The sequence below is a fragment of the Pseudorca crassidens genome, chromosome 15 (assembly GCF_039906515.1).
Source record: "Pseudorca crassidens isolate mPseCra1 chromosome 15, mPseCra1.hap1, whole genome shotgun sequence".
Taxonomy (NCBI): domain Eukaryota; kingdom Metazoa; phylum Chordata; class Mammalia; order Artiodactyla; family Delphinidae; genus Pseudorca; species Pseudorca crassidens.
In genome coordinates, this window is record NC_090310.1 from 75,639,274 (window position 1) to 75,664,245 (window position 24,972).

At 44.7% G+C, this 24,972-nt stretch overlaps 1 protein-coding gene across 33 annotated transcripts in view; it reads right to left on the reverse strand.

Moving 5' to 3' along the window:
• ZMYND8 (zinc finger MYND-type containing 8) overlaps window positions 1-24,972 on the reverse strand; it is a 126,610-nt gene that overhangs the window by 57,398 nt on the left and 44,240 nt on the right. For 17 of the 33 annotated variants that reach the window (XM_067708337.1, XM_067708340.1, XM_067708335.1 and 14 more), the window contains 8 exons: window positions 20,998-21,216; window positions 17,405-17,518; window positions 15,028-15,120; window positions 13,822-13,909; window positions 10,742-10,797; window positions 7,838-7,915; window positions 6,574-6,770; window positions 738-1,219 (listed from right to left, as the gene is read on the reverse strand). In XM_067708337.1, coding sequence (XP_067564438.1) covers window positions 738-1,219; window positions 6,574-6,770; window positions 7,838-7,915; window positions 10,742-10,797; window positions 13,822-13,909; window positions 15,028-15,120; window positions 17,405-17,518; window positions 20,998-21,216 — 1,327 coding nt within the window. Of the gene's footprint in view, window positions 1-737; window positions 1,220-6,573; window positions 6,771-7,837; window positions 7,916-10,741; window positions 10,798-10,874; window positions 11,413-13,821; window positions 13,910-15,027; window positions 15,121-17,404; window positions 17,519-20,997; window positions 21,217-24,972 lie in introns of those variants that run through there. The other 16 variants (XM_067708351.1, XM_067708348.1, XM_067708361.1 and 13 more) reach the window with 4 other exon arrangements.

Sequence of the window (24,972 nt, forward strand, 5' to 3'; positions counted from 1 at the left end):
AACATTTTTGTAGCACTTACTGTTTCAGGCACTGTCCTAAACCCTTTATGTATGGTGGTTCACTTATCCTCACAAGAACCTGAGGTAGGTCCTATCATTATGGTCGTGTTACCGGTAAGGAAACCAAGCCACGGAGGGATTAGGTACCTTGCCTAAAGCCACAGGGCTAGTGAGTAGCAGAGCTGGGATCTCATCTGAGACCAGCATCCTCATTCGTCACCACTGCTACAGCAGCAAGGCTCCAAAGTGCAACACAACCGTTAAACGGGTGGACCTTTAAGAAGTGGGACTGCTCTGGGGAGAGAATATGCTTGTTTCCCGTACATGTTCCTCTAATATTCGAGCCTTAAGTAATGTGACTATCTGGTTTTGATAGAAAAATGTTTCAATTAAAATAAAATTCTTGAGAAAGAAAAAAACTGTTGTAGGAAGTTGCGATTCATCTCAGAGGCATTTGAACAGAACTCTGAAGGATTTCTGGCCACCTCTGCCCACTTCTAGGAACGACCTCCAGCTGGCCTTTGGGGAACACTTTTCTCATTTTTTTGGGTCCCTAACAGCAAGCATCCCAATGGGTTACTCAGTTAAAAATTAAAACTTGTTCCACTGGGATGAAACGCCACGCAGCTCTCTTTGACTCTGTGATGCTCACCAGGTAGGGCCAGACAGGTGTGGCCCCGATGGGAGCGCCCCTGTGTCCCAGGGGGCCCCTGTACCCTCTCCCACCTGGGGCTGACCTGTGCTCTTGTCCAGGAAGTCTATGGACTCCTCACTCGCGCTGAAGTGGCTGGACGTGGCCTTCTTCTCGGCGTCCTGCTCCACGTCGGAGCCTGTGTGCACGGAGGAGTTGGTGCTCATGGGGGAGCGTGGCATGTCCGACAAGGAGATCCTGCGGCCTGTGCCCCCGCTCAGCATCGGCTTGCTCATCAGGATCTTGGGCGACGCCGTCATGTCAAAGTTGAGCTTGACCTTCTCCTGCTTGTCTATCTTGGCAGCACCAGCGCTGGGGTTGGAGGGGTCGAGCAGCATTTGGTACTGGCTGTTGGGCGTGTAGGGCGTCCTGAATGGAGAGTAATTAAAGACCCCAAACTTCCGGCGGATGTTCTCCACATAAACCTCCATCTCTTGCATTGCACTGTTGAAGATGCTTTTGGTCTTTTTCACAGAAAAAGGAATCTCTTTAGACATGAGGTAGCAATTATTTATTGGAACCCAGGCCCTGGGAGTGCAAAAGAGAAAGGGAGTTTAAGTCAACTGTGGTCATTTCCAAGATTCTTAAGTTTTTTACAATTTATTGTGCAAGAACACTTAACATGAGTTCTACCCTCTGAAGAAACGTTTAAGTGAATCACACATAACTGCCGTATCAACTGAAAAACAAAGCACAACCTAAAAGTTGAGAATTATTTATTTGGCGGACAAAACTGAGGACTTGGACTTCCCTGGTGGCGCAGTGGTTAAGCGCCGCAACTATTGAGTCTGTGCTCTAGAGCCCGGGAGCCATAACTACTGAAGCCTGCGCACCTAGAGCCCGTGTTCCGCAACAGAGAAGCCACTGCAATGAGAAGCCCACACACCGCAACGAAGAGCAGCCCCTGCTCACCGCAACTAGAGAAAGCCTGCATGCAGCAACAAAGACCCAACGCAGCCAAAGATAATAATTAATTTTTTTTTTTTTTAAAAAAAGGACTTAAGCCTGGACGCAGCCTCTCAGATCACGCTGAGGGACTGCTCCCAAGAGGTCAGGGAGGAGCCAGTATATACAGGAGACTTTGCAACGAAGACCAGGTAGTGGGAACTTCAAAGATTATCATTAATTAAAGAAAACCAAGCATCTCAAGTTAAAGAATTTAGCATTTTTTTCCATGTGTGGGAAGATGTAAGCATCAGGGCTCACTGACATCATTCCTTTGATATGCACTTTAGCTATCAAGGACAGGAGCCTGTGCCTTCCCATCCCGAGTGTCCTCAGGGTGCACCGCTTAGGGTGGCTACAGTGGCTGAGGGCGGGGCAGCGGGCTACCTGTTTGTCTTCAGCCTGAGTTCCCTCAGGGCTCACCATCCAGGGCCTTTTACTGGCTTGATGGCTGCAACATCCTTTGTTTACTGAGAGGGCAGGCAACACTTTTTTTCCACAGCTGATTATAGGTATATGTTGGTACAGCAGCTCTCTAGAGCTTATTCATTTTGTTTAACTGAAACTTTACACCTGTTAATTAGTACCCCCCATTTCTCCCTGCCCCCAGCCCCTGGCAACCACCGTTCCACTCTTTGATTGTATGAATCTGACTATTTTAGATAGCTCGTACAAATGGAGTCACGTGGTATCTGTGTTTCTGGGACTGGCGTATTACCCCACTTAGCCTGAAGTCCTCCAGGTTCAGCCATGACGCCACATACTTCTCAAGGCTGAACATTATCCCACTGTATGTACAGACCACACTTTCTCTATCCATTGATCTCTCTCGATGGTCATTTAGGTTGTTTCCAGAATTGTTTTTCTTTCCTTAATGCAAACCAAATTAGCCTAGTGGATTTTCCAAGATTCTTAAATACGTATTCCTTTTTTTTAAATGACTTGGTTTGAGTGGTTAGTTAACGATCCACTCAACAGGCACGTTCTGTCACAAGGACCACACGTGAACACGAAACTCAGCTACGACATTCAAAGGCTCAATAGCTTAGTCATTTTAATCCATTAAAACAGTAATAAATCCCCTTTGGCTCTGGGTTGGTAGCGAGTAAGAAAACAGTCTGCATCCTAGACTACACCTCTGAAAAGAGAATTATCCCCCAAATCTCATTCTCCTGCACTCAGACATAAAGCACTTTCTTTTCTCTCTTTTTTTTTTTGCGGTACGCGGACCTCTCACTGTTGTGGCCTCTCCCGTGGCGGAGCACAGGCTCCAGACGCGCAGGCCCAGCGGCCATGGCTCACGGGCCCAGCCGCTCCGCGCATGTGGGATCCTCCCGAACCGGGGCACGAACCCGTGTCCCCTGCATCGGCAGGCGGACTCTCAACCGCTGCGCCACCAGGGAAGCCCTCTTTTCTCTTTTAAAACTGCCCCTGGAAGTGGTAGCAAGGTTCCACAGAAAAAAGTAAAACTTGCTGCTGATGAAGATGATGATGATGATGATGAAAATGATGATGGTGACGACTTTGATGATGAGGAAGCTGAAGAAAAAGCTCCAGTAAAGAAACCTGTATGGATAACTCCAGCCAAAAATGCACAAAAATCAAACCAGAATGCAAAAGCCTCAAAACCATCAACCCCAAAATCAAAAGGTCAAGAATCCTTCAAAAAACAGGAAAAAAAAAACTCCTAAGACACCGAAAAGGACCTAGCTCTGTAGAAGACATTAAAGCAAAAATGCAAGCAAGTATAGAAAAAGGTGGTTCCCTTCCCAAAGCGGAAGCCAAATTCGTCAATTATGTGAATAACTGTTTCCGATGACTGACCAGGAGGCTATTCAAGATCTCTGGTAGTGGAGGAAGTCTCTTTAAGAAAATAGTTTAAACCGTTTGTTAAACTCTTCTGTCTTAGTTCATTTCTGTAACAGTTGATATCTGGCTGTCCTTTTTACAACACAGAGTGAGAACTTTCCCTACCGTGTCCGATAAATGTTGTCCAGGTTCCATTGCCAAGAATGTGTTGTCCAAAATGCCTGTTTAGTTTTAAAGATGGAACTCCACCCTTTGCTTGGCTTTAAGTATGTATGGAATGTTATGACAGGACATAGTAGTAGTGGTGGTCAGACAAATGGAGATGGTGAGGAGACAAAAACATACATGTGAAATAAACTCAGCATTTTAACACAGTTAAAAAAAAAAAAGTTGGTTTTTTTTTTTTTTTTTTTTTGGCGGTACACGGGCCTCTCACTGTTGTGGCCTCTCCCGTGCGGAGCACAGGCTCCGGACGCGCAGGCTCAGCGGCCATGGCTCACGGGCACAGCCGCTCCGCGGCATGTGGGATCTTCCCGGACCGGGGCACGAACCCGCGTCCCCCGCATCGGCAGGCGGACTCTCAACCACTGCACCACCAGGGAAGCCCCCCCCCCAAAAAAAAGCTATTTTTTTAAGCTCTGCAGGCATTTGATAAAATATTTTCTACATTTGTATGTAATAGTGTCTGTGAAATAAAACCAAAAAAAAAAAGGCAAAATCTTTTAAAGGACAAAAAGCCCATGATGAGACTCTTCAGAACAAAAGCCTCCAGGGGCTCTCTCTCTCTAACATTTATTAACTTGACAATGGGGGAATTCGCTGGCGATCCCCGGGTTAGGACTCCCGGCTTTCACTACCAAGGGCCCAGGTTCAATCCCCGGCTGGGGAACTAAGATCCCATAAGCCACACAGAGTGGCCAAAAAAAAAACATGACAATGAACATGCAGTGGTCTGTGCTATTTCTTATTCTGCTGCCCGCCTCATTTTGCTCACCCCTGGTCCAGGCTTATGTTTTGGCTCTGCAACCTCGAAGCGAGCTCCCCGAGAAGGGACAGCACATCACAACCCTTGCAGCCTCCCCTGAGTCCGTGTCCTGTTTCTGGGTCAGACCCAGAGCAGGCTGTCGACAAGCCTGCCCCATTCTGCTTTAAAAACATCCTGGGAAGGAAGGGACGTCCATCCTTTTAGAAGTGGCTTCCACTACAGCTGTCAGGGACTCCCTGCCCAAGGCCAACTGAAACCTCCCTACAACTCCTACCTACAGTCCCTCCACCACCGGGATATCCTTAACGACTCCCCCAATGTGCACCCTGCACCCAAAATGAGCCCGACAGTTCGACAGGTCCCCTCCAAGGGGACAGGAGACACCACGGAGGGAGGGTTAAGGAAATCTCGTGGGGCATCAGACTTGGGCAGCTGTCTATTTCACAAATGTAGGGGGACCGGCTTCCAGGACAGCTCCCACCCAGAACCAACCTACACCTGCAAGTTCAAGGGAAACAGCCTCTGGAAACAGGGCCGGTGAAGCTCATGGCCCCTAAGCCACCTTCAATGGCTGTCAGGCAGGCAGGATTAAGAGGTCCATGCAGAGTGGGCACAGCTGGAGAATCCACGACTCTTAAGGCTCTGGGAATATTTGGTGCTTGGGGGACAGCAATGCTTGCCGCCCGCCATGGATATCCTAAGTATTATCCCCACTGAGTTACACTATAGAATAATCCCAAATCATCAGGATGGTTCATTAACACTTGCCATGCTCTAATGAAGAGGCAGGAAGATGTACAACCCGCTATATCTCTTGCTCTTCAAATAAAAGCCAGACTTCTGACCAAAGCCACCCTGGTGACCCAGGCCCAGCCCAGCCCTCTGATCCCACATCTTACCCACCCTCTCCTCCCTTATCCTGTTCAAACCACACTGTGTTCATGGATTTCCCTGAGCAATTAACTCAGCCTTGGCCTGCCCTTTCCCTACCTGAGTCCCTGCTCTCTCTGGTCCCTCTACCCAGATCTTCACCCGGTCCCACCACTACCTCCTGACCTGAGATCATACTGCCTATTCCCCACTTGTATGTCATCTGCCTTCCCCACTTCCGACGGGCAGTGTCTTGCCTGCTCGCTCCTGTATCCCAGCATCTAGTACTCAGCGTGGCACACAGCAGGCACCAAAGACATGTTTCTTTGAATGAATGAATAAAGGAATTTTAGAAAAACTTCCCCAAAAATAGTCAAAATCAAAGTATAATACTTCCTATCAAACCTAGAACCATCTCAGCTGATTTCCATTTTGTCTCCTATCAATGGATTGCCGGGGTTCCTGGTAAATGATTTCAGATTACTTTGATATTCTTTTTTTTTTTGGCAAGATGAGAAGCAAAATTTAACAAAGAGCAATATTTCAAATTCTGGTGTTGTTTCAAATGAGGAAGTGTATTTTCTGTACATTCTGTGAGTGGGTATAATTTTCAAACTATGTCTGTTAAATATTCTCCCCTACACACACACGCGCGCACGCGTGCTTTCTCAGACTGCTTGGTAGGGTTTCGGGAGGGTTTTTGCCTCATTTACTCACAATGTAACTCTTGCTAAAAGAGAACCAAGAAATTACCCGCCGCTCATCTCTGTCTACCTGTTGTTCTGAAGCACGCAGGGGGCTGCACTCCACAGAGAAGTGCTATTAGCTGGAATAATTCACGTCGCTGAGAGAGGGAGAGGGGAGGGCAGGAAGGCTGGCAGGGAGGGCTCACACCTGTCAAAACAGCAAGCCCTTGTAATTTCCCATTTTAGCTCCACAGAAAAGGGACTACCCAGCACAACGATGGGAGATTCATTTTACCGGCAATCTGGGGAAATGCTTCTGATCCCTGAAAGCATTATTTTGAAAAGCAATTTGTGCGGTGATTTCATTTACTGCGGAAAAACCCAGAAAAGAACAGCAGCACTTAAAATAACCGTGGAACCTATGCCGATGCCGGCTGCGTCCACAAAACCATGAAAGCAAGATTCTTTTCCAACACACCTGAGAACACTGAAGCCTGTGCAATCAGGCTCATTAACACAGCCCAGAACAGGATTTTTAAAGTGCAACTTCACTGGCTGGTATCGAGACAATAAAATATTAGCCGTACCCACCGCCCCTTCTTGTATTCACTGACAGGATCAAAGGTTCAGTCACAGCTACGCGTTTGAAGCCTGTGTTTAACTCCCACCTGTCGTGTTGTCCAAAGAAACGGGCATCAACCTGCCCATCTTTATCCCTCAGAGCTTTCGCAGGCCAGAATGGAAACCCCTTCAGTTTTGCCCAAACCAAAGGATGTGGATTGCTCTAGGAAAAGAAAAACAAAAGCCAGAGTTTGTATGTATTCGACGGCAAGATGCACACGTAGAGCTCGGTGGGTGAGGGGAAGCTAAGGCAGAGTTGATACAGGCCACAGAATGAAAGCAAACAACTTCCAGCAGGGTCTCCCCAGGTGGCAGTCACTACATGTGCGGCCATTCCCCGGGCAAGGCTGGGAATGGGGTTCAATGGGGAAAACAAAAAGCAGCGAGCACTGACCAAAACGAGGCTTCAACTCTGGCTGTGCCGCTCTTGCCCGGGTGGGAGCGAACAAGAGACTGTACCTTTCTGGGCAACACAGGGACAGTTATACCTACACCCTCTGTTAAGCTGGAGGGTTAAAGGCACCTTACATCCAGCATATAATAAGGGACGGCATTAGCTAACTTTATTCTTTACCGAGAGCTACTCAGGGCCTTAACGATTCAGATGTCCATCTCGAAATGCAGGAAAAGACAAACCATGTTTGGATTCTCAACTCTACTTGCCCAATCTTGCGGCCCAATACCCTCCCCCCGCACCCCCATCCTCCCAGCTCACCCCAACGACACACTTCTCTGCAGAACAGCAGTTTGGAAAATACAGATCCATGGGGACAACTGGGGTGACTTTCTCTCCCCACCCCAATCCCGGCCTCAAGAACCACGGTTTGGAGAGACCATGGAGTTAACCCTGGGGGGGATTTCCAAACCTCTTAAAATAGACCCAACGTGATTTGTAAGTAACATACTCATTTAACACGACCGGCTCATCGTCTGCGTGACTTTGGCATGTCTCTCCTCTCTGATGAGCTTCTTTTCACTCTGCATCCTGCTGTTTTCGAGGGCTAATAAACCCAGTAAATCGCGACACTACCTCTGGCACATGACCTTGCAGCCAAAGAGGTTTATCCCACCTGGATTACTCCCATTCTGCCGTAACTTAATTTTCAGTAAGAAAATTATTTTAAAACTTTATCCAAAGTTTCATCCAATAAGCCACCTGCAGAAAGTTGTCCTGGGTCACCCAAGGCATAGAGTTCAGAAAACAAAGAAAGGAAAGGAAATCCAACTTACACAAGGCTCACAAAACCAGTTATCTCGTTTTTGGCAAGCAGCTAGATAACACTCTGGACAAACTTCGATTTCATTCATCTGTAAAGCAAAAATGTGTTAGAATGTGTCATTCCCAGGGGTCTTGTATCTGCAGGCCCTCAAGAAATGCATGATGATATTGGCAGGTAAGATTAGCTAACCTAAGTCCCACAGTGGGGAACACCCTGGACATCAGTCCAACTATTTCTCACCAGCCCCGACTCGCCCACCTAGCCCCAGCAGCCATCATCTCTCGCTGGACCATGTCTCCCAGCTTCCTAAGCTTGGTCCATTCCCCACACAGACAGAGCAGCCAGAGCCACCTTCTACAAACACAGGTCCCATCTGGTCCCTCTCCTTAGACCAGTGGTTCTCTACTGGGACAGTTTAACCCTTCCAGGGACACTTGGCATAACTGGAGATATTGTCGGTCATCGGTCATCACAACTGGGGGTGGACAGTTGAGACTGGAGTCTATGATGGTACAAGGACAGCTCCTGCAACAAAGATGTCTCTGGCCTCAAATGTCAGTAGTGCCAAGGTTGAGAAACTAACAATGAAATCTAAACACCTGGTCAGGGCTTCCCTGGTGGCGCAGTGGTTGCGAATCCACCTGCCAATGCAGGGGAGGTGGGTTCCAGCCCTGGTCCAGGAGGATCCCACATGCCATGGAGCAACTAAGCCCGTGTACCACAACTGCTGAGCCTGCGCTCTAGAGCCCACAAGCCACAACTACTGAGCCTGAGTGCCACAACTACTGAAGCCCACGCGCCTAGAGCCCGTGCTCCGCAACAAGGGAAGCCACAGCAATGAGAAGCCCACGCGCCGCAAGGAAGAGTAGTCCCCGCTCGCCGCAACTAGAGAAAGCCCATGCGCAGCAACGAAGACCCAATGCAGTCAAAAATAAATAAATAAATAAATTTAGATAAATAAATAAACACCTGGTCAGTTCCTTCAAGGCCATGCGTGGTCTGGCCTCAGTCTACCTGTCTCAGCTCCCCAATCCCTTCCCTCGACTCTGGCCTCTGCTTGCCATGCTCAATTCTATGTATCTCTAATCACACCATGCACAGCAATTAATTAATACCACGTTACTCTATTTTATTTCCACGGATAACTGAAAATTCTGTAACTGACCGTCCTCTCTCTTGAGAAAGTGCATTCCCCCCAGAGAACCGTCATGACTTAGAACTGAAGGCCCTGGAAGCTCCCTTCTTGGATCTAAATTCAGACTCCACTACATCCTAGCTCTAGAACTTTAGGAAAAGTTGCTTATACTGTCTGAACGTCCATTTCCTCACCTCGTAGAATGGGGGTGAAAGCAGTACCTACCAAACAGAATTATTATAAAAATTAGATGAGATAAATGTAAAGCACTTCAAGTGACAAGGTGCCAGACACATAGCAGGTGCTCAACTAATGATTATTAATTAATAACTTTATAGTAATTACTAATTATAATGGACTGACCGATTGAGGGCAATGAATAAATGAGTAAATGAATGAATGAGTGAATGGTGGATCATATTTCTTCCTTCCACCCACTCTCCTTCGGGGCTATTCCAAAGGTACTGGGTAGAACAAAGCGGCAACATCAAGTCCAGGACAGCCCTGGCATTGGAGCCCACGAAGCAGCACTGTGTTGCCAACAGGTAGGTTCAGAATTGCCAGACAAAGAGCATCTGGGTTCAATAAATTCTACATTATGACCACCCACCAATGAAAAGTCTAGGCTTCAGCACCTACATCAAGGGAAACGAATCCTCAAGGGGGAAACAACTGAACAACTCACCCCGAGACAACTCCAAGTCGCCAACAAGCATATCAAAAACCAGTCCATCACCACTTGCATCAAAGAAATCAAAATCACAATCACAGTGAGATGCCACTGTTTTTTACTGATCACACTGGGGCAAAAACATATATACAAACAGTTTTCAAACTGGAACTTCCAACGTTGCCAACGACACAGAAAAACCACCACATCTGTTCATTCCAGTTCATTGTGTAAGTAGCGCTGTAGCATTTCCAGAAAACAATCGAGAGATATCTACCCAAAGCCATGCTGACAGCCTCAGACCTAGTAGCTGCATTTCTAACAATTACACTAAGGAAATAAATCATCAGAACAGCCATGATAAATTCTATTCTTCCTCCCTGTTTAATTACCTAGGAAAACACTCAGAGTGAAAAATGTACATTATAGAACTCTCTCTATACAAATATATAGACATGGACATATCCTAAGATATCCGAATGTTTTCTTTACAAATGAACGGATGGATAGATGAGAGTGCAGACAGGCTGAAGGCCATTACATCTCAGTTTTCTGTGCTCACAACAGGGATCTAACGAAGAAAGGCTCCCCTGTACCACTTCTGCCATCAGCCTGTCCTGCAACCACTAGAGCCTCAGGGCACCCAGCCCAGGAGCTTCATTTCATCCATACCATCAAAACTAGGGGGTGTTTTTCCAGGACACCTGGGCCACTCTCAGAGAAACTCAGGACCTTTCCTGCAAATAATGTCAAAACCCAAATACCTTCTGCAAGAAGACTGAAAGGGACCTGACGGGATGCCACAGACTGTGGGGCAAAGCAATCATAAACTCTATTTGACCCCGAAGACTCAGGATGTGCAGTGCTGGACCACAACTCAAGGCTGAAAACTCCCATCTCTCTTAGAGCTAAGATTAGGGTGTTGATTTATAACATATTATGGCATATCTGTTGCTTTTACTTTCCTTGAAGAGAGGGGCGCTATCTGTACCTCAACAAATTCCAAAATTACCAGAGCTACCCACTGGGAGATTCCGCAAATGGAAACTTCAATCACCCCACGCCTTCATTCTAGGTACACTTAAAAGGGGACAGCAGGAAACACATACCTCATGCTCACAGATTTTGATGACTACTTTCGCTATTTGCGTCAATTTGTGATTTCCTGAGGGAATAAGAAAACAAGATTAATTCAAATGGAAACACAGAAATACCCAGCCTTGGGATTATACCTCCACTTACAACATTTTAACTTGCTTTCTTCCAGGATTAACCTTTTAAAGGTTAAAAACCATACATTTCTGGCTTCTAACATCAGTTCAGATTAGGTGACTTTTCCCATGAACCAATCTTTGGTGCTTAGATGTCATCTTCTCTGAAACATAACAATTTGTGTTGGTTTCCGACAGCTCATGAATTAATATTTGAAAGATGCTTTTATATTCTCAAGGCTCCAATTAGTGAAAAGGAGCCTTCTTCTGCCCATTGTCCCAGACGCCAACCGAAGAATAGTACAGGAGAAAGAAGACATTTAATTGAGTAACTCTACTGTTCCTGGTGCTCTGAAATACATTTTCTTGTTAACTCTTCAAAAAGCCTTATTAGGAAGCAGGCATGAATGTTCTCATTTCACCGAAGAGTAAACCAAGGCTCAGGAGTCATCACTTATATGAGACCATTTAGCTAACGAGTTGAGGATATGGCCCCAGGTCTAACTCTTAACCCTGAGCCTTTACACGAAACCAGAGAACAAGATGGCCAAAAAGCCGTGTTTTCTTAGAACCTTATGACAATTTTTAGAAATTGTGAATTTGGTGGCAAAAAGATTTCATACGCACACACACAAATACCTAGATTTCTGGCCTGTCTTGAAAACTCAGAAGAGCTAAGAACTCTGTATCCAATAAACCCCTGGAGTGTCCAGGGGAGATACCCCTCCAGACCAGGCAGGAGTTCCCTGTTCTCCGCAGTCACTCGCTCTCCCCATGGCCAGTGGTCACCCTGGCTTATGTTATTTTTCTGCTACCTGAGCTCATTCACTTGTTTATACGATCTTACTGCCCTTTCTATATATTTGAGTTTATAACCTTTACACAAATTCTCAATGTCTAGGGTACCTCTCTTTCTCTCCTCCCTGCACCCCAACCCTGCTACTGAGTTAATAATGCAAAACACGTACTTTAAGCAGATAGCCATCCATTCATATGTCTTTGCTCAAACATCAGCTAACAACAGTCTACGCTAGGCCCAAGGGTATACAGGAAACAAGTTTGGCATCTGCCCTTAAAGGGCTTACATCCTGGCGAGCAACTCAAATGAAAAAAAGCACCATCCAGAAAGTGTGATAAAATACTGCCGTGAGGAAGTACAGGTACTGTGAGAGCCCTTAACAAGAGTACATAGTATGGTCTAGGTCATGAAGGAAGGCTCCTCAGAGGACTGAGAGGCTGAGACTGAAGGATAAGGAAAACTCATCAAAGCAAAGAGGGGAAGAGTGTTCCAGCAGGGGACGGGAAGAAGAGAACAGGGCAGGACCCTGAAAGATCTACCTGGCCAGAAGGCAGACAGAGAGGATTGTGGGAGAGGGTAGGACAATGGGAAAGGTGCCCATCGAGGAGATTTTAATGGGAGCTCTCCTCCATTCTGTCCAGAAGGCTTAACCCACAAAAATGCAACTGACAAAACTTTAACCAGAATATAAAGAACTCCTAAAACTCAATAATAAAAAACAAACAACCCAATTTTTGAAATGAGCAAAAGATCTGAATAGATGTTTCACCAACAAATGATATACAAATGACTAATAAGCACATGAAAAGATACTCAGTACCATTAGTCATTAGAGACAGGCAAAACCACCATGACATAATATTTCATGCCTTCAAGAATAGGCAAAATTAAAAACAGATAATACCAAATGTTGACAATGACGTGGAGCAACAAAGATCCTCATATACTCTGCTAGAAGGAATGTAAAATAATACAACCAATTTGCAAAACAGTTTGGTAAAATTTCTTATAAATTTAAATATAAACCTACTCAATGATCTAGCAATACCAGTCTTGGGTATTTATCCAAGAGAAATGAAAGCATGTGTCCATACAAAGACTTGTATAAGAATGTTCCCAGTGGCTTTATTCACAACAGCCAAAAACTGAAAACAATCCAAATATCCACAACATCAACAAAGAGAATGGATGAATAAATTGTATGTTGATACAATATTGTTACTGGACTTCCCCGGTGGCGCAGTGGTTAAGAATCCACCTGCCAATGCAGGAGACACGGGTTTGAGCCCTGGTCCGGGAAGATCCCACATGCCACGGAGCAACTAAGCCCATGCGCCACAACTACTGAGCCTGCGCTGTAGAGACCGCGAGCCACAACTACTGAGCCCGCATGCCACAACTACTGAAGGCCACGCGCCTAGAGTCCATGCTCCACAACCAGAGAAGCCGCCGCAATGAGAAGCCCGCACACTGCAACGAAGAGTAGCCCCCGCTCGCCACAACTAGAGAAAGCCCGTGCACAGCAACAGACATAGCGCAGCCAAAAATAAATAAATAATTTACAAAAACTATATATATATTGATACCACTCAGCGATAAAAAGAAACAAACCACTGAGAGACACAACATGAATGAATCCCCAAAATATTACACTGTGTCATCGTAGCCAGGCATAAAAGCGGGCACTCTGGCTCCACTGGTATGAAATTCTAGAATATGTAAAACGAATCTCTAGTTACAGAAAACAGAACAGTTCCTTTTCAGGAGGGTGGATTTACTGGAGAGGGGCAACTGGGAATGTAATGGGGTGACAGAAATGTTCTAGGATCTTATTTGGGGTTGTAGTTACAGAGGTGGTTACACATTTGTCAAATTCATGGAATGTACCTGTAAAATCTGTGCTTTTTATTTTATGTAATTATTCCTCCATTAAAATAAGGTTTTTTTTAAAGGACAGGTAAAAGCATCATATAGTCACAAGCCACTGTGGACATCAGCTCACACCTTAAAATGCATGTAGTCACTGCCCCCTGTTCCCACACGTCAGCAATCTATACACCAGTATTCTCAGCTATTGGCCCTGATGCATGAAAAAAGAGCCTGATTTTTTATGAAGGGCAGGAGAACGGGCAACACACACAGCATACTCTCACTCTTAAGAGTCATCTAATCCACTCACCCCCATTATAAATGATGCAGTTGTGCAAAATCCATTTTGCATCAGCCAGGAAGGCTTCTGTGCAGCCATACATTTTCTTTTTAGCGTTCTGGGAAGAAAAGCCACAGAAAATAATCACCAGTGAGTCTCTATAAGCCACAACCAGTAACACCTGCGTCCCCACATAATTTTCTTCCCAGTCATCTGCCAAATTAATTAATGCTTCTACTCATTTCCCAAGATGCTATTATAGTTGAGATCTATAACTCTATAAAAATGCATTCACTGAATTCACCACACTAACTTGAATTTTCTCATCTTAGAGCACTGCCATTTATCAAGCAGCTTCTTCCTCCAAACCAGGGTATTTTACATATTTACACATTTATTATTAATTGTACAGCCTCACATAAGCCTCATAACTGAAAACTCAAGGAAGCAGTCACTATCCCCATTTTACAGACAGGGAAACTGAGGTATGGTAATGTTAAAGGAACTAATCAAAGTTCCAAAGCTAATAATTTAGGAAGCCAGGATTCGAACCTTGTCTTTTTGGAATTCCTTCTTTTGTTAAATACCGTAAGGGTGTGTACAATCTTCCAAAGCAGGCTGGATTTACTGTTTGGGGGATCACCAATGCATACAATATAAAGTCATGTTTTCTCCTCATCCACGCTTTTCTTTAACCATATTTTGGTGCCGGCAATTTGAAAATCAGCACCAGGATGACATACGCAACCTAAAATGTTACATGCGTAATTTTTCAGCATGGAATTTTAGTTTGAACCTTTAAAAACACTTTCAGGCATTAAAGAAATACTCTTATCAGTGAAATAAGTCAAGATCTAAGAAGCCACTTATTCACGGCTAACATGAAGGTCTCCCAGACACTTAATTTTCTCTTCTTCCTTCCTGCTGCTCTTATTAGCACCTCCAAAAGAAAGAGAAGGGTAAGGCTCAAATCAACCAAATCACTAATTCTTAGAAGCTGTGACTTTCTCATATAAAAAGCTAGAATCACCAGCAGAAGTATAATACTATTGGGAGCTAAGCAGTGGATTTCAACACCATGGCAATCCTTGGGAAAATGTTACAGAAGTTAGGGGGATGAGAGTTCTTCCATCCAAATAAAAATGGCACAGAACCATCTAACTCGAGATGGGGCGCACGGGAAATGAGGGAGGCTCTTGAATCATCTTGACAATTGGCTTTTCGATGGAAGCCAACCTTTTCCAATGTACAAAGGTCCATGGGATGGAAGATGTATTCCGCATAGTCGGGATGCTGTTCCAACGGAACGGGCTTCTGGAATGCATCTGTCTATAAAAGAAAAGATGCACATACACAGACACAAACCCATCACTGCTATGGAAGACCAAGCATTAATACCAGCAATGCACTTTAAACCGGAGACAATGTTCCAGAAAATACAGTTCTAAAACTTTCTACAAAATAGGCCCTTGAGAAGCTCCAAACTGGTTCACCTTCAAATTCTGCCCGGTTATCCATAATCATGGGCCCAGCTGCGTTCCAGTTTTGTCATTTGTTTTGTTTTCAGTACAGACTCAAGTAAGAGGTCCAGGCCTCTTCAATTAAGACGGACAAGAACACGCTATCATTACTTGAGACCTGAATTCTGAAGGAGGCTTATCTATACACTGAAAATGCCCATTATCAAAACTGACTGGGGGTGAAATCTGGCTACACCTAGAGATGACACACCAAATAAAGTTCCCCTGAAGTGCCAACAGATATCTTACACATGGGTGGAAATTTTAGTGAGGTTTTGCTCCTCCTTTGAGGGGCCAAATTACTTTCAAAGCAGGGACTGTGTGGGGACTTCCCTGGCGGTCCAGTGGTTAAGACTCTGCGCTTCCAATGCAGTGGGCACGCGTTCGATCCCTGGTCAGGGAACTAAGATCCCACAGGCCACGTGTCACAGCAAAAAAAAAAAAAAAAAAAAAAACCAGAAACAAAACAAAGCAGGGACTGTGTAAAGGTTTTGTATCTTGATCCACTTTCTTATGGAGTAATAAGAATCAGTTCCAAATGCAAGGCCTGGTTTGTTGATGGGTACTATTTGCTTATCAATAAAAAAAATCTAAAAGATTTCATTAAACACCAAATTATGCTCAAGCAAGGCATCTGAACGGATTACCATTCAGTCATCCAAGCTCTCTCTCATCCAGAATCAGTTTGGCCATTTTAAGTTAAAAGGATGCTTCCACAAAAATCAGCAACTTTCTGTTCTGATTTTGTAACAAACAGTTTACATAAGAAATTCACACCTTCTTTGATTTTTCTTTTTGGTTTATAATTAATTCCACAGTGTTGACAAATCTACATGAATCAATTCTCCTTGTCAAAGTTTGTTTTTTTGCAAAACTTAGGCTATATACTTTTGCTTCCATTGACAGAGATTTTGTGAAAGAGACAGGTCCTCAATTTAGCAACCCCCAACTGGCAGGCTCTGAATTTTTTCATCATGATATCAAATTTCAGAATATAATCTCAAAACTAAAGCTTCTACTTTTTTTAAAGAAATTAAACCACAATGGTTACTAAAAGCACTCAGAATCTACATTTCATACATTTATTTGACTTAGAAAGCAAACTCTAAAGAGTTTCACAAAGGGTCACCACTAGCCCATATGGTGCCTTTGTGTAAATCAGAAAAGAACCCTACCCAAGAACCCAAGTTTCCATAGGAAAAATGTCATAATATGTTGATTATCTTGTCATAACATTTTGTTTTGTTTTTCGGTGGTATGCGGGCCTCTCACTGTTGTGGCCTCTTCCGTTGCGGAGCACAGGCTCCAGACGCACAGGCTCAGCGGCCATGGCTCACGGGCCCAGCCGCTCCGCGGCATGTGGGATCTTCCCGGACCGGGGCACGAACCCGTGTCCCCTGCATCGGCAGGCGGACTCTCAACCACTGCGCCACCAGGGAAGCCCATAACATATCATCTTTAAAAACAAGGTATTTTACTGCCATCTTTCTGAAACCTGTCACAAAAAACTACAAAACCACCATCACAGCTATGATATGACTGGGACTTCTGGGAGGGAAACCACGGAGAAGTACACCGCTTGCCAGCTGAACGCGGCAGGCCTGCTTTCGCAGACAGATTTTCCTTAAAGGGCAAAGGCTGTACATCAAATCCCCTTTCAAAATTCTCACCCTTTACAGGAATCTCACTGGTGGACTTTTACCTGAAGGTTCCACCATTAGGCCTTGATTACAAAGAAACTGGGTTGTACTCAGCTCTCACTGAAATGGAATTCTACTGACTCCCCCTTACCCGATGCGGTCTGAGGTTTCACTTCTCAACCACTCAGAATTTTAAATCCCCACCAGCTTTCTAATATATGTCATTTCCTGATTAAACTCCTTGGTCTCACAAAGGGCTCACTTTTGAGAATTAACTTAATGCCGTTGTCAAATTTAATTTACAGGTCGCTGAATCTGGGCACACAAGACCCAAAGAGTAATAATAAGCACAGGTGTCTGAAAAGCTCAGGCAACTACAAGGAACAAAAATGTTAACAGAACAAAGGTCACTATTCTCATTCACACTTATAACAAGAGGAAGTGTCATCTTACCCCTGGCTGTTTCATTTTCTGAATGGCAAACTTGAGCAGGTAGGATAACTGTTCAATGGTGAGCATGGTCATGGCTTTACTCTGAGTCTCGATGCATTCTGCTACTGTAATCTTCTACAAATCAAAATCACACAAATATCCAGTTAGAAAAAAAAAAAATTACGATCCCATGTACTCATTTCCGTTTCCTCCTAATTTTCCAGTAAGTTCACACGCAAAAAATAATTCCCATCTACATGAGACCAGTTGTTATGCTTGACGAGCACTGCAATCTACTGGACACGGGTGCTGGATCAGTGGATAAAAATTAAGAAGCACACCGATCCGTCGATTAACTAAGAACCGCTTTTAGCTCATGTAGACAATATAATCTGAAAAAAAGGGTGGGGTAGGCAAGGACCTGAAAAATCGTCATTGCTATAACCTCGGGTTTCAAGAATAGGACATGAAAGGCCACTGATGGTCTCAGGGTAATCTCTTCACACAGCGAATCAGCCACTTTCCTTGATCCTCTTAAGGTGCTGGGCTATCCTTCAGGAAACTGACAAGGAATTCATTCAATGACATCACGGTTGGAAAGTGACAATCTTTCCCGCAGAAAGAATCCAAGGGATGGTAGTGAAGTAATAATAAAAATGACTTCATTCTCCGTCACCACTGATGTGAACCCACTCAGGACCTTCTGGCAAATTACCCACAGAGCAGTCTAGCTGTCTATCTCTGTAGGAAATAAGTGTCACTTTGTAAGAGAAATTCCCATCAAAGACATGTCTGATACCAGACTCTGCTATGTAAATCTGTACTCGATCTAAGAGCTTCGGAATCCTCAGGTAGCAGGAACAACAAAAACGGTAAATTCAGATACTATCAGGAAACACTCTTGAACCATCTGTGTAGGCAGAGCTGAGAAAAGTTTTCTCCAATTAATCTGGATTTCATTTCCTTTCTTCAGATCTCCGGATCCTCCAAAAGGAACTTCCAGGCGTGTCTGGTTGGTTGCTGAGAAAAAGGGCAACACAAGAGGCGCTCATAAGCTGACATCAGTCCGCGACGCACGGATCTCATTCCTCAGCTACCAGAGCCGTAATAGCAAGTCTTCCCAGTTGACCACCTCACCAGTTCACCACTAGAAGAAATTCAGGACTCTCAATTTTAGACATAGAACACCTGTCTGTCTGAATTCCAGTTCATTTCCAGGTAACTATCCACACTCAATACCTGGGTCGCCCGCTCAACTGTCATTCATCTCTTCTCCCACAGCCCTGGCCACGTCCTCCTGGTTGGCAATGGCCGGTTCCCACGATACAGACTGAAAGTACCAAACAAACATTTTTGAGCCTTTTCTGCGTGGGGACTGGTGGTCCAATCCTGACCAATGAGCTCAAGGGCGTGTCAGCTGGAGGCTGATGGGCAAAGTCTTCTGCTTGATAACAAAAGGATTGAGAAGAGACACTCCACTCAGGGGGACTGTTATCTAGTCACGCGTGATAAAACCCCCAGCAGCCACCTTACGGCCATGAGGGACACACTGCCTCAACAATGAAACGCAAAGAGTCTGGCTCTGAACAAACGCTGGCCTGGCCCTGCCTCTGGGTTCTTTCTACACACAATAATAAATCTCTCTGGTTTCAGCTGCCTTTCAACAAGATCTATTATTTACAGCAAAAGCATCCTATCTGAGCCACTATCTTCTCTGCGAAATTATTAAACAATTGGGAAGGGAAGGTCAAGACAAAAGAAAATAAATGAAGGTTCCAGTTCCCACATTAAATGCAGGATGAGTTCAGGCTCTGAACAGGAGGGCACTGCTGAGCAATGTCTCCGTCTATAGGAACCCAAAGAAAACCAGTGACCATCTTTTGCAATTTTAGAGGCAGAACACCATTAAAATGTCATCATCATACTGACCTGGCCTCTACTTTCTTTCCACAGATTTTTGCTCCATCCACTACCCAAAAGCAGTACTACTGACACTGTCCTAAAGCTTGCTTTTTTCCCCACTATCAACAGCTGGGAGAGCTTTCCAATTCCTACACAGAAAGCGTCCTCGCGTTTGAGACCTAATGCCAATATACCTTTGAATCCAGGTGACATTCCATATTAAAGGATTTTGTAGATGACATTATTTGGGTTTTTTTAATAAATCTATTTATTTATTTATGACTGCATTGGGTCTTCGTTGCCGCGCAGGGGCTTCCTCTAGTTGCGGTTAGTGGGGGCTACTCTTCGTTGTGGTGCGCGGGCTTCTCACTGCAGTTGCTTTTCTTGTTGAGGAGCACAGACTCTAGGTGTGCGGGCTCAGTAGTTGTGGCACGCAGGCTCAGGCTCGCGGGCTCTAGAGCGCAGGCTCAGTAGTTGTGGCGCACGGGCTTAGCTGCTCCACGGCATGAGGGATCTTCCCGCACCAGGGCTCGAATGTGCGTCCCCTGCATTGGCAGGCGGATCCTTAACCATTGCGCCACCAGGGAAGCTCTGTTTTTGTTTTTAATTTGTTTTTGTTTTCTAGATGACATTCTTATTTTCAGCATTTTGAAAAAGCATCATAGTTGGAAGTTGCTGAGACTAGAAAACACCTCAGAAAAGTGGAAACCATGATAATTGTTTTCATGAAGAGCGTTTAGGCTTTGCTACAAATGAAATACGCACGTTCCCTTCACTATGCCCGTGTGCTTCTCCCTTGGGTTCTGTACCTGCAGCCCCCTCAGCCTGGAAGGCCGTCCCCCCATTGCCCCACGGCTCACTCCTTCCCTTCTTCAAGTCTTTCCTAAATCTTAAAAGGACTTCCTGGACTTCATCATTTAAAATGGAGACACTCTGCACCCCCCTCACTCCCTATTCCTCACTTTCAATTCATTTTCTTTGGAACATTCTTCTTCTAACACACGGTATACAACTTTATTGTGGTTTTTGTCCTTTTCTCCTGAAAAGAATGGGATTCAGGCCTCTTTTTGTTCACTGTTGAACCCCTAGTACCTAACAGGCATGGGAGGAACAGTTGTCGCGTGAATAAAAGCATCAGATGGCAACCACGTGGGACATACAACCAACACTGGTCTTCCCAGCTTAGCTACTGCCGATGATTCAATGATGCAGCAGGAGACGACATCCAAGAAGGAAGAAAATAGCGTGGGATCTCTTCAAAACATACAAACTTGTCAGAAGTTTATAACTTCTGGAATGTTCATTACAGGAGAATCAGAGAAGGTTGCAGATCTCAAAGTGATCCAAAGACCCATGAAGAATCAAAATCAATATTCAGTGCAGGGGACCTTCCTGGCAGTCCAGTGGTTAAGACTCCACACTCCCATTGCCAGGGGCGCGGGTTCGATCCCTGCTAGGGGAACTAAGATCCCACAAGCCACGCAGTGAGGCCAAAAAAAAAAAAAATCAGTGCAATTGTCTTTCCAAGAGCTGCAGTGCTAAGGCCGTTGCCTATGTTGGTCCAAAAAAGGGGGTGACCAGGATAGAGCAGATGGAAGGCAAGAAACTTCTCTTTTCTTTGTGTTTGGATTATTTGAAAATTTTGAAATAAAAGGAAGAAAAGAAAGGAGAGGAAACGAGGCAGACAATGCATTCATTCAGCAGGAACTAACCTCACATTCAGGACAAAACCAGTCCCCCTCTGGTTCCGATGTCAGTCTCAGACACTTAGCGTGATAAACCCGGGGACAGAGCTCACAGCAAAGGACTTGGCCTTCCCGGTGACAAACCCAGCAGTAGAAATCATTTCGTCCATCCTGCGGTACAACATCAACAGGGTCTGTGGTGAGTGGCTGCTTCATATAGTAAAACGGACCATGTCTTAGTTCTGACTGAAATGTAGGCAAGAAAGACAGGTTTGGTTTCAAAACAAATGTGCATTCTCAAAAGGAATTTGAACAAATACATCAATAACAACAGAAGAAAATTAGAGCATTTCACACATTCACTAAAAAGCTATCCTGGGTGACTCTACTTGAGCTTGCGCGTCGTTAGATATTAAGATTTATTTTTCTTTCTTGTATTTTAAGAGGCCATGGATTGAAAAGCTGGTGTCTAAGAGTTAATAGGCAGCCCTAGCAGGATAGTACAACGGTTACAACCCAGGCACACCTGGGTTCAGATTTAGCTCTACCAGCTGCATGACCCAGGGCAAGTCTCTTAACCCCTCAGCTTCAATTTTCTCATCTGTAAAATGGGGATGATAATAACTAACATCACTGTATCGTGGCTGGAATTAAATGGGATCGTATAACGCATGCATTTAACACAGCGCCGCCATTACAAATGTTGCTCATACGGTTAAAAGTCCAACAAATGGAAGTCTAAACGTACAAAGCCAAGAAAAGTACGGCCGTTTTCCCTGGGAGTCTTTCAACAACAGGCCTTCGTCGAATAGATCCATTGGAAATGAGTCACCAAAAATGATCATTCATTTTTTTAAGTCTACCCCCCAATGCCTAAAGTACTTAATAGCCAACAAGAGGCTCTCCTAAAACCATGATTCTCCAGCATGGTAAGTCCTGGTGTTTGCAGAGAAGCCACATCTCCTACTGAGAACGAACAAGAATGGCAGAAAGATGAGAGAGGGAGGGTGGCCAATTCATGGCCAAAATAGCAAGAGAAATGGTCCCCTAGTGATGTATTACAGAATCCAGCAGAGCCACTCGCCGAACTCACACAACCACTCGGAAGAAACTCGTTAGGAAGATGCCTACTGGAAACCAATAAGAAATTCTGTTTAGGAAGTATGAGAAAGTCTGGTGGTAAGTGTCAAAATGACCTGGTAACTGGCTGTGTGACCTTGAGAAAGCTACTCAACCCACTTCAGCCTTGATTCCATGGGCAACAGCTCAGCCACAACCACAGGGCCTACCTCTGAATAAACCTCCTTGTATAACAAGCTTTCTCCTGTCTTTCAGTAAGACATTACAGTTTCCTCCATAAAGATCTCATATATTGGTTAGGGGCTGCATAATTCTTGTTGCTGCTGTGAATAGGACCTTTTCCAATTACAGTTTCTAAATAGTTATCGTTGGTATATAGAAGCGCTGGTATATAGATTTTTAAGACTGACCTCATATATAAACAGTTCTGGTAGTGTACTGATTAAAAATCTTACCATCTCTAAGTAACATTAGTTTTGTCTGTCCGTGTCTAATATTTTTACATCACTTTTCTGCTTTCCTTATTTTACTGACTAGGACCCCCAGGATAACAAGGAAGAGTAACCAGGATTGCAGGCACCCGTCTCGCTCCTGGTTTTTATTATGAAGTTTTGATGTTCTCAAAATGCCTGCTACTTCCACCTTCCTTTATAAAGAGCCCCACAGACGCTTCTTTAGCAGTTATTTGTGAACCAATCCTTCTAAGCCTCCCGACTCTCATTTCTACTAAGAAAACAGCTATGACTTATAAGGGCAATTGCATAATTCTTGAGCGTGGTTATTGCCCTGTTTCAGTTCAACATTTAAAATAGAGTGCTCTCCTTGGTTTCCAGAGAATTAACATCATCGTTACGCTATTCCTTCCACGTTACGTTTTTCAACATACTGTCACACACACCATCTTCATTTTGTCCTCACCATCACCAAGAGAGGTACTCAGGGGAGACACCACTTAGTCTTACTAGACAGATGAGAAAACTAGGTTAAAAAGACTTATCTGACCCCCAAGCCCAGAGCAAGGACTCCCACCCAGGTCTCCAAGCACTTTCTCTCATCCCTGTGCCCCACAGAAGATGATGCTGGATGCAGAAGAGATTCTGATGATTAAGTGAACCCTCACAGAACATTCAGAAGTTATCCAAAATAACTTCTGCTTAAACAAACTTACAGTTACCAGGGGGTATGGGGGGGAGGGGGATAAATTGGGAGATTGGGATTGACATATACACACTACTATATATAAAATAGATAACTAATAAGGACCTACTGTATAGCACAGGGAACTCTACCCAATACTCCGTAATGGCCTATATGGGAAAAGAATCTAAAAAAGAGTGGATATATATATATGCAGAACTGATTCACTTTGCTGTACACCTGAAACTAACACAACATTGTAAATCAACTATCCTCCGATAAAACTTTTCTAAAAATAATAATAACTTCTGCTTAATGCAAAAAGCTGGAGAGGAAAATACAAATCTGAAAATTCAGAAGACAGCTAAAAACATAATAGAGGGGACATAAAAAGATAACAGCATCTAGAGTAAGGAGTTCTCAATTCATATGACATCTTGGGCCAGAAAATTCTTTGTTGCAGGGAGCTGTCCTGTGCACTGTAGGATGTGTAGCATCATCCTTGGCTAGATGCCGGTAGCAGCCCCCCCACCCACCATGCTCAAAATTATGACAACCAAAAATGTCTCCAGACATTGCCCAGTGTCCCTGGGCGGGGTCACAACTGCCCTCAGTTGACAGCCATCCATGTAGAGGATGTGCTATCTGCCTAGGAAAATGGTTGTTTGAGTTTCTATGGGGGAGAGTGTTGGAGGGGGGGCAGGGGGAGGGGGAGGAACGCCCACTGAAAGATAAACTGTACATATCAAGCAAGCAGAACTATTTCTAACCTGAGTGGGGTCTTCCAGGATGCTTTGTGGCTTTTGCAAGATAGCTGTAAGCTGTATTTCAGGGCCCAACTTCCTTTCAGTAAGTTAATAATAGGATAGGAAGAGTCATTAAGCCCTAAATGAAACTAGAAGAATCGAATATGACAGCTCAGCTCCCTAGCCGGCAACCTAAGTCCTTTGCATCTAATAGAAGCTGGGATATTGCCACTTGAGAAGCTTCCCCCGCCCCCTGTCCCTGACCCTACCCTCACCTGGCCAGAGGTAGGCGTTCCTGGGAGGACCATGAGGAGGGAGGGCCAGGTTGCCCCCTACTCTTTTCAGGAGTTTCATCCTTTCCCGAAACAGCAGCTGTTGCTGAGAACTAGCTGCCTGGTGATAGCCTTGTCCATCAGACACCTGCCTTATCTGCTGCTTGTGTTTCCTGCTCCGTAAAAATAATCTGATAACAAATACGGAACATTTAAAAAAGGAAAGGCAAATCATTTCAGGTAGAATGAGTTCATGATTTTTCTCCCTCACTTGCACAAGGTGCGTTCCCAGCCTGCTAGTAAGGCAAGCAGGTTACAACCCGTGTTGCTATGAGATTAACTGCCGGCCGTGAGCACACATGTTCACATTCCCTGCTTCTTCCACAGGCCAGCTTAACAAGAAATAGACAGGCTTGTTCATTCACTTCTGGAACACCTCAGTCTACACCAGGAGCCAGCAAACTTTCTCTATAAAAGGCTTCTATAAAGATACTAAGTAAACCGTTGAAGCTTTGCAGGTCGTGTGGTCTCTACTGCAATGACTCAACTCTTGTCAAAGGAAAGCAGAACCGACTGCAGACGAGATGTCATTGAGTGGACGTGGCTTTGTTCAGGTAAACTTTATTTACAGAAACAGGCTCTGGGCCGCACCTGGTCTGCGAAAACCAGAGGATGGGTTCTGGGGCTGTGTGTGAGCACAGGGTACATGTCTGGGGGGCCAGGGGCTGGGGGGAGAGGACCACAGACTCAAATTCCTTCTGGGGCCA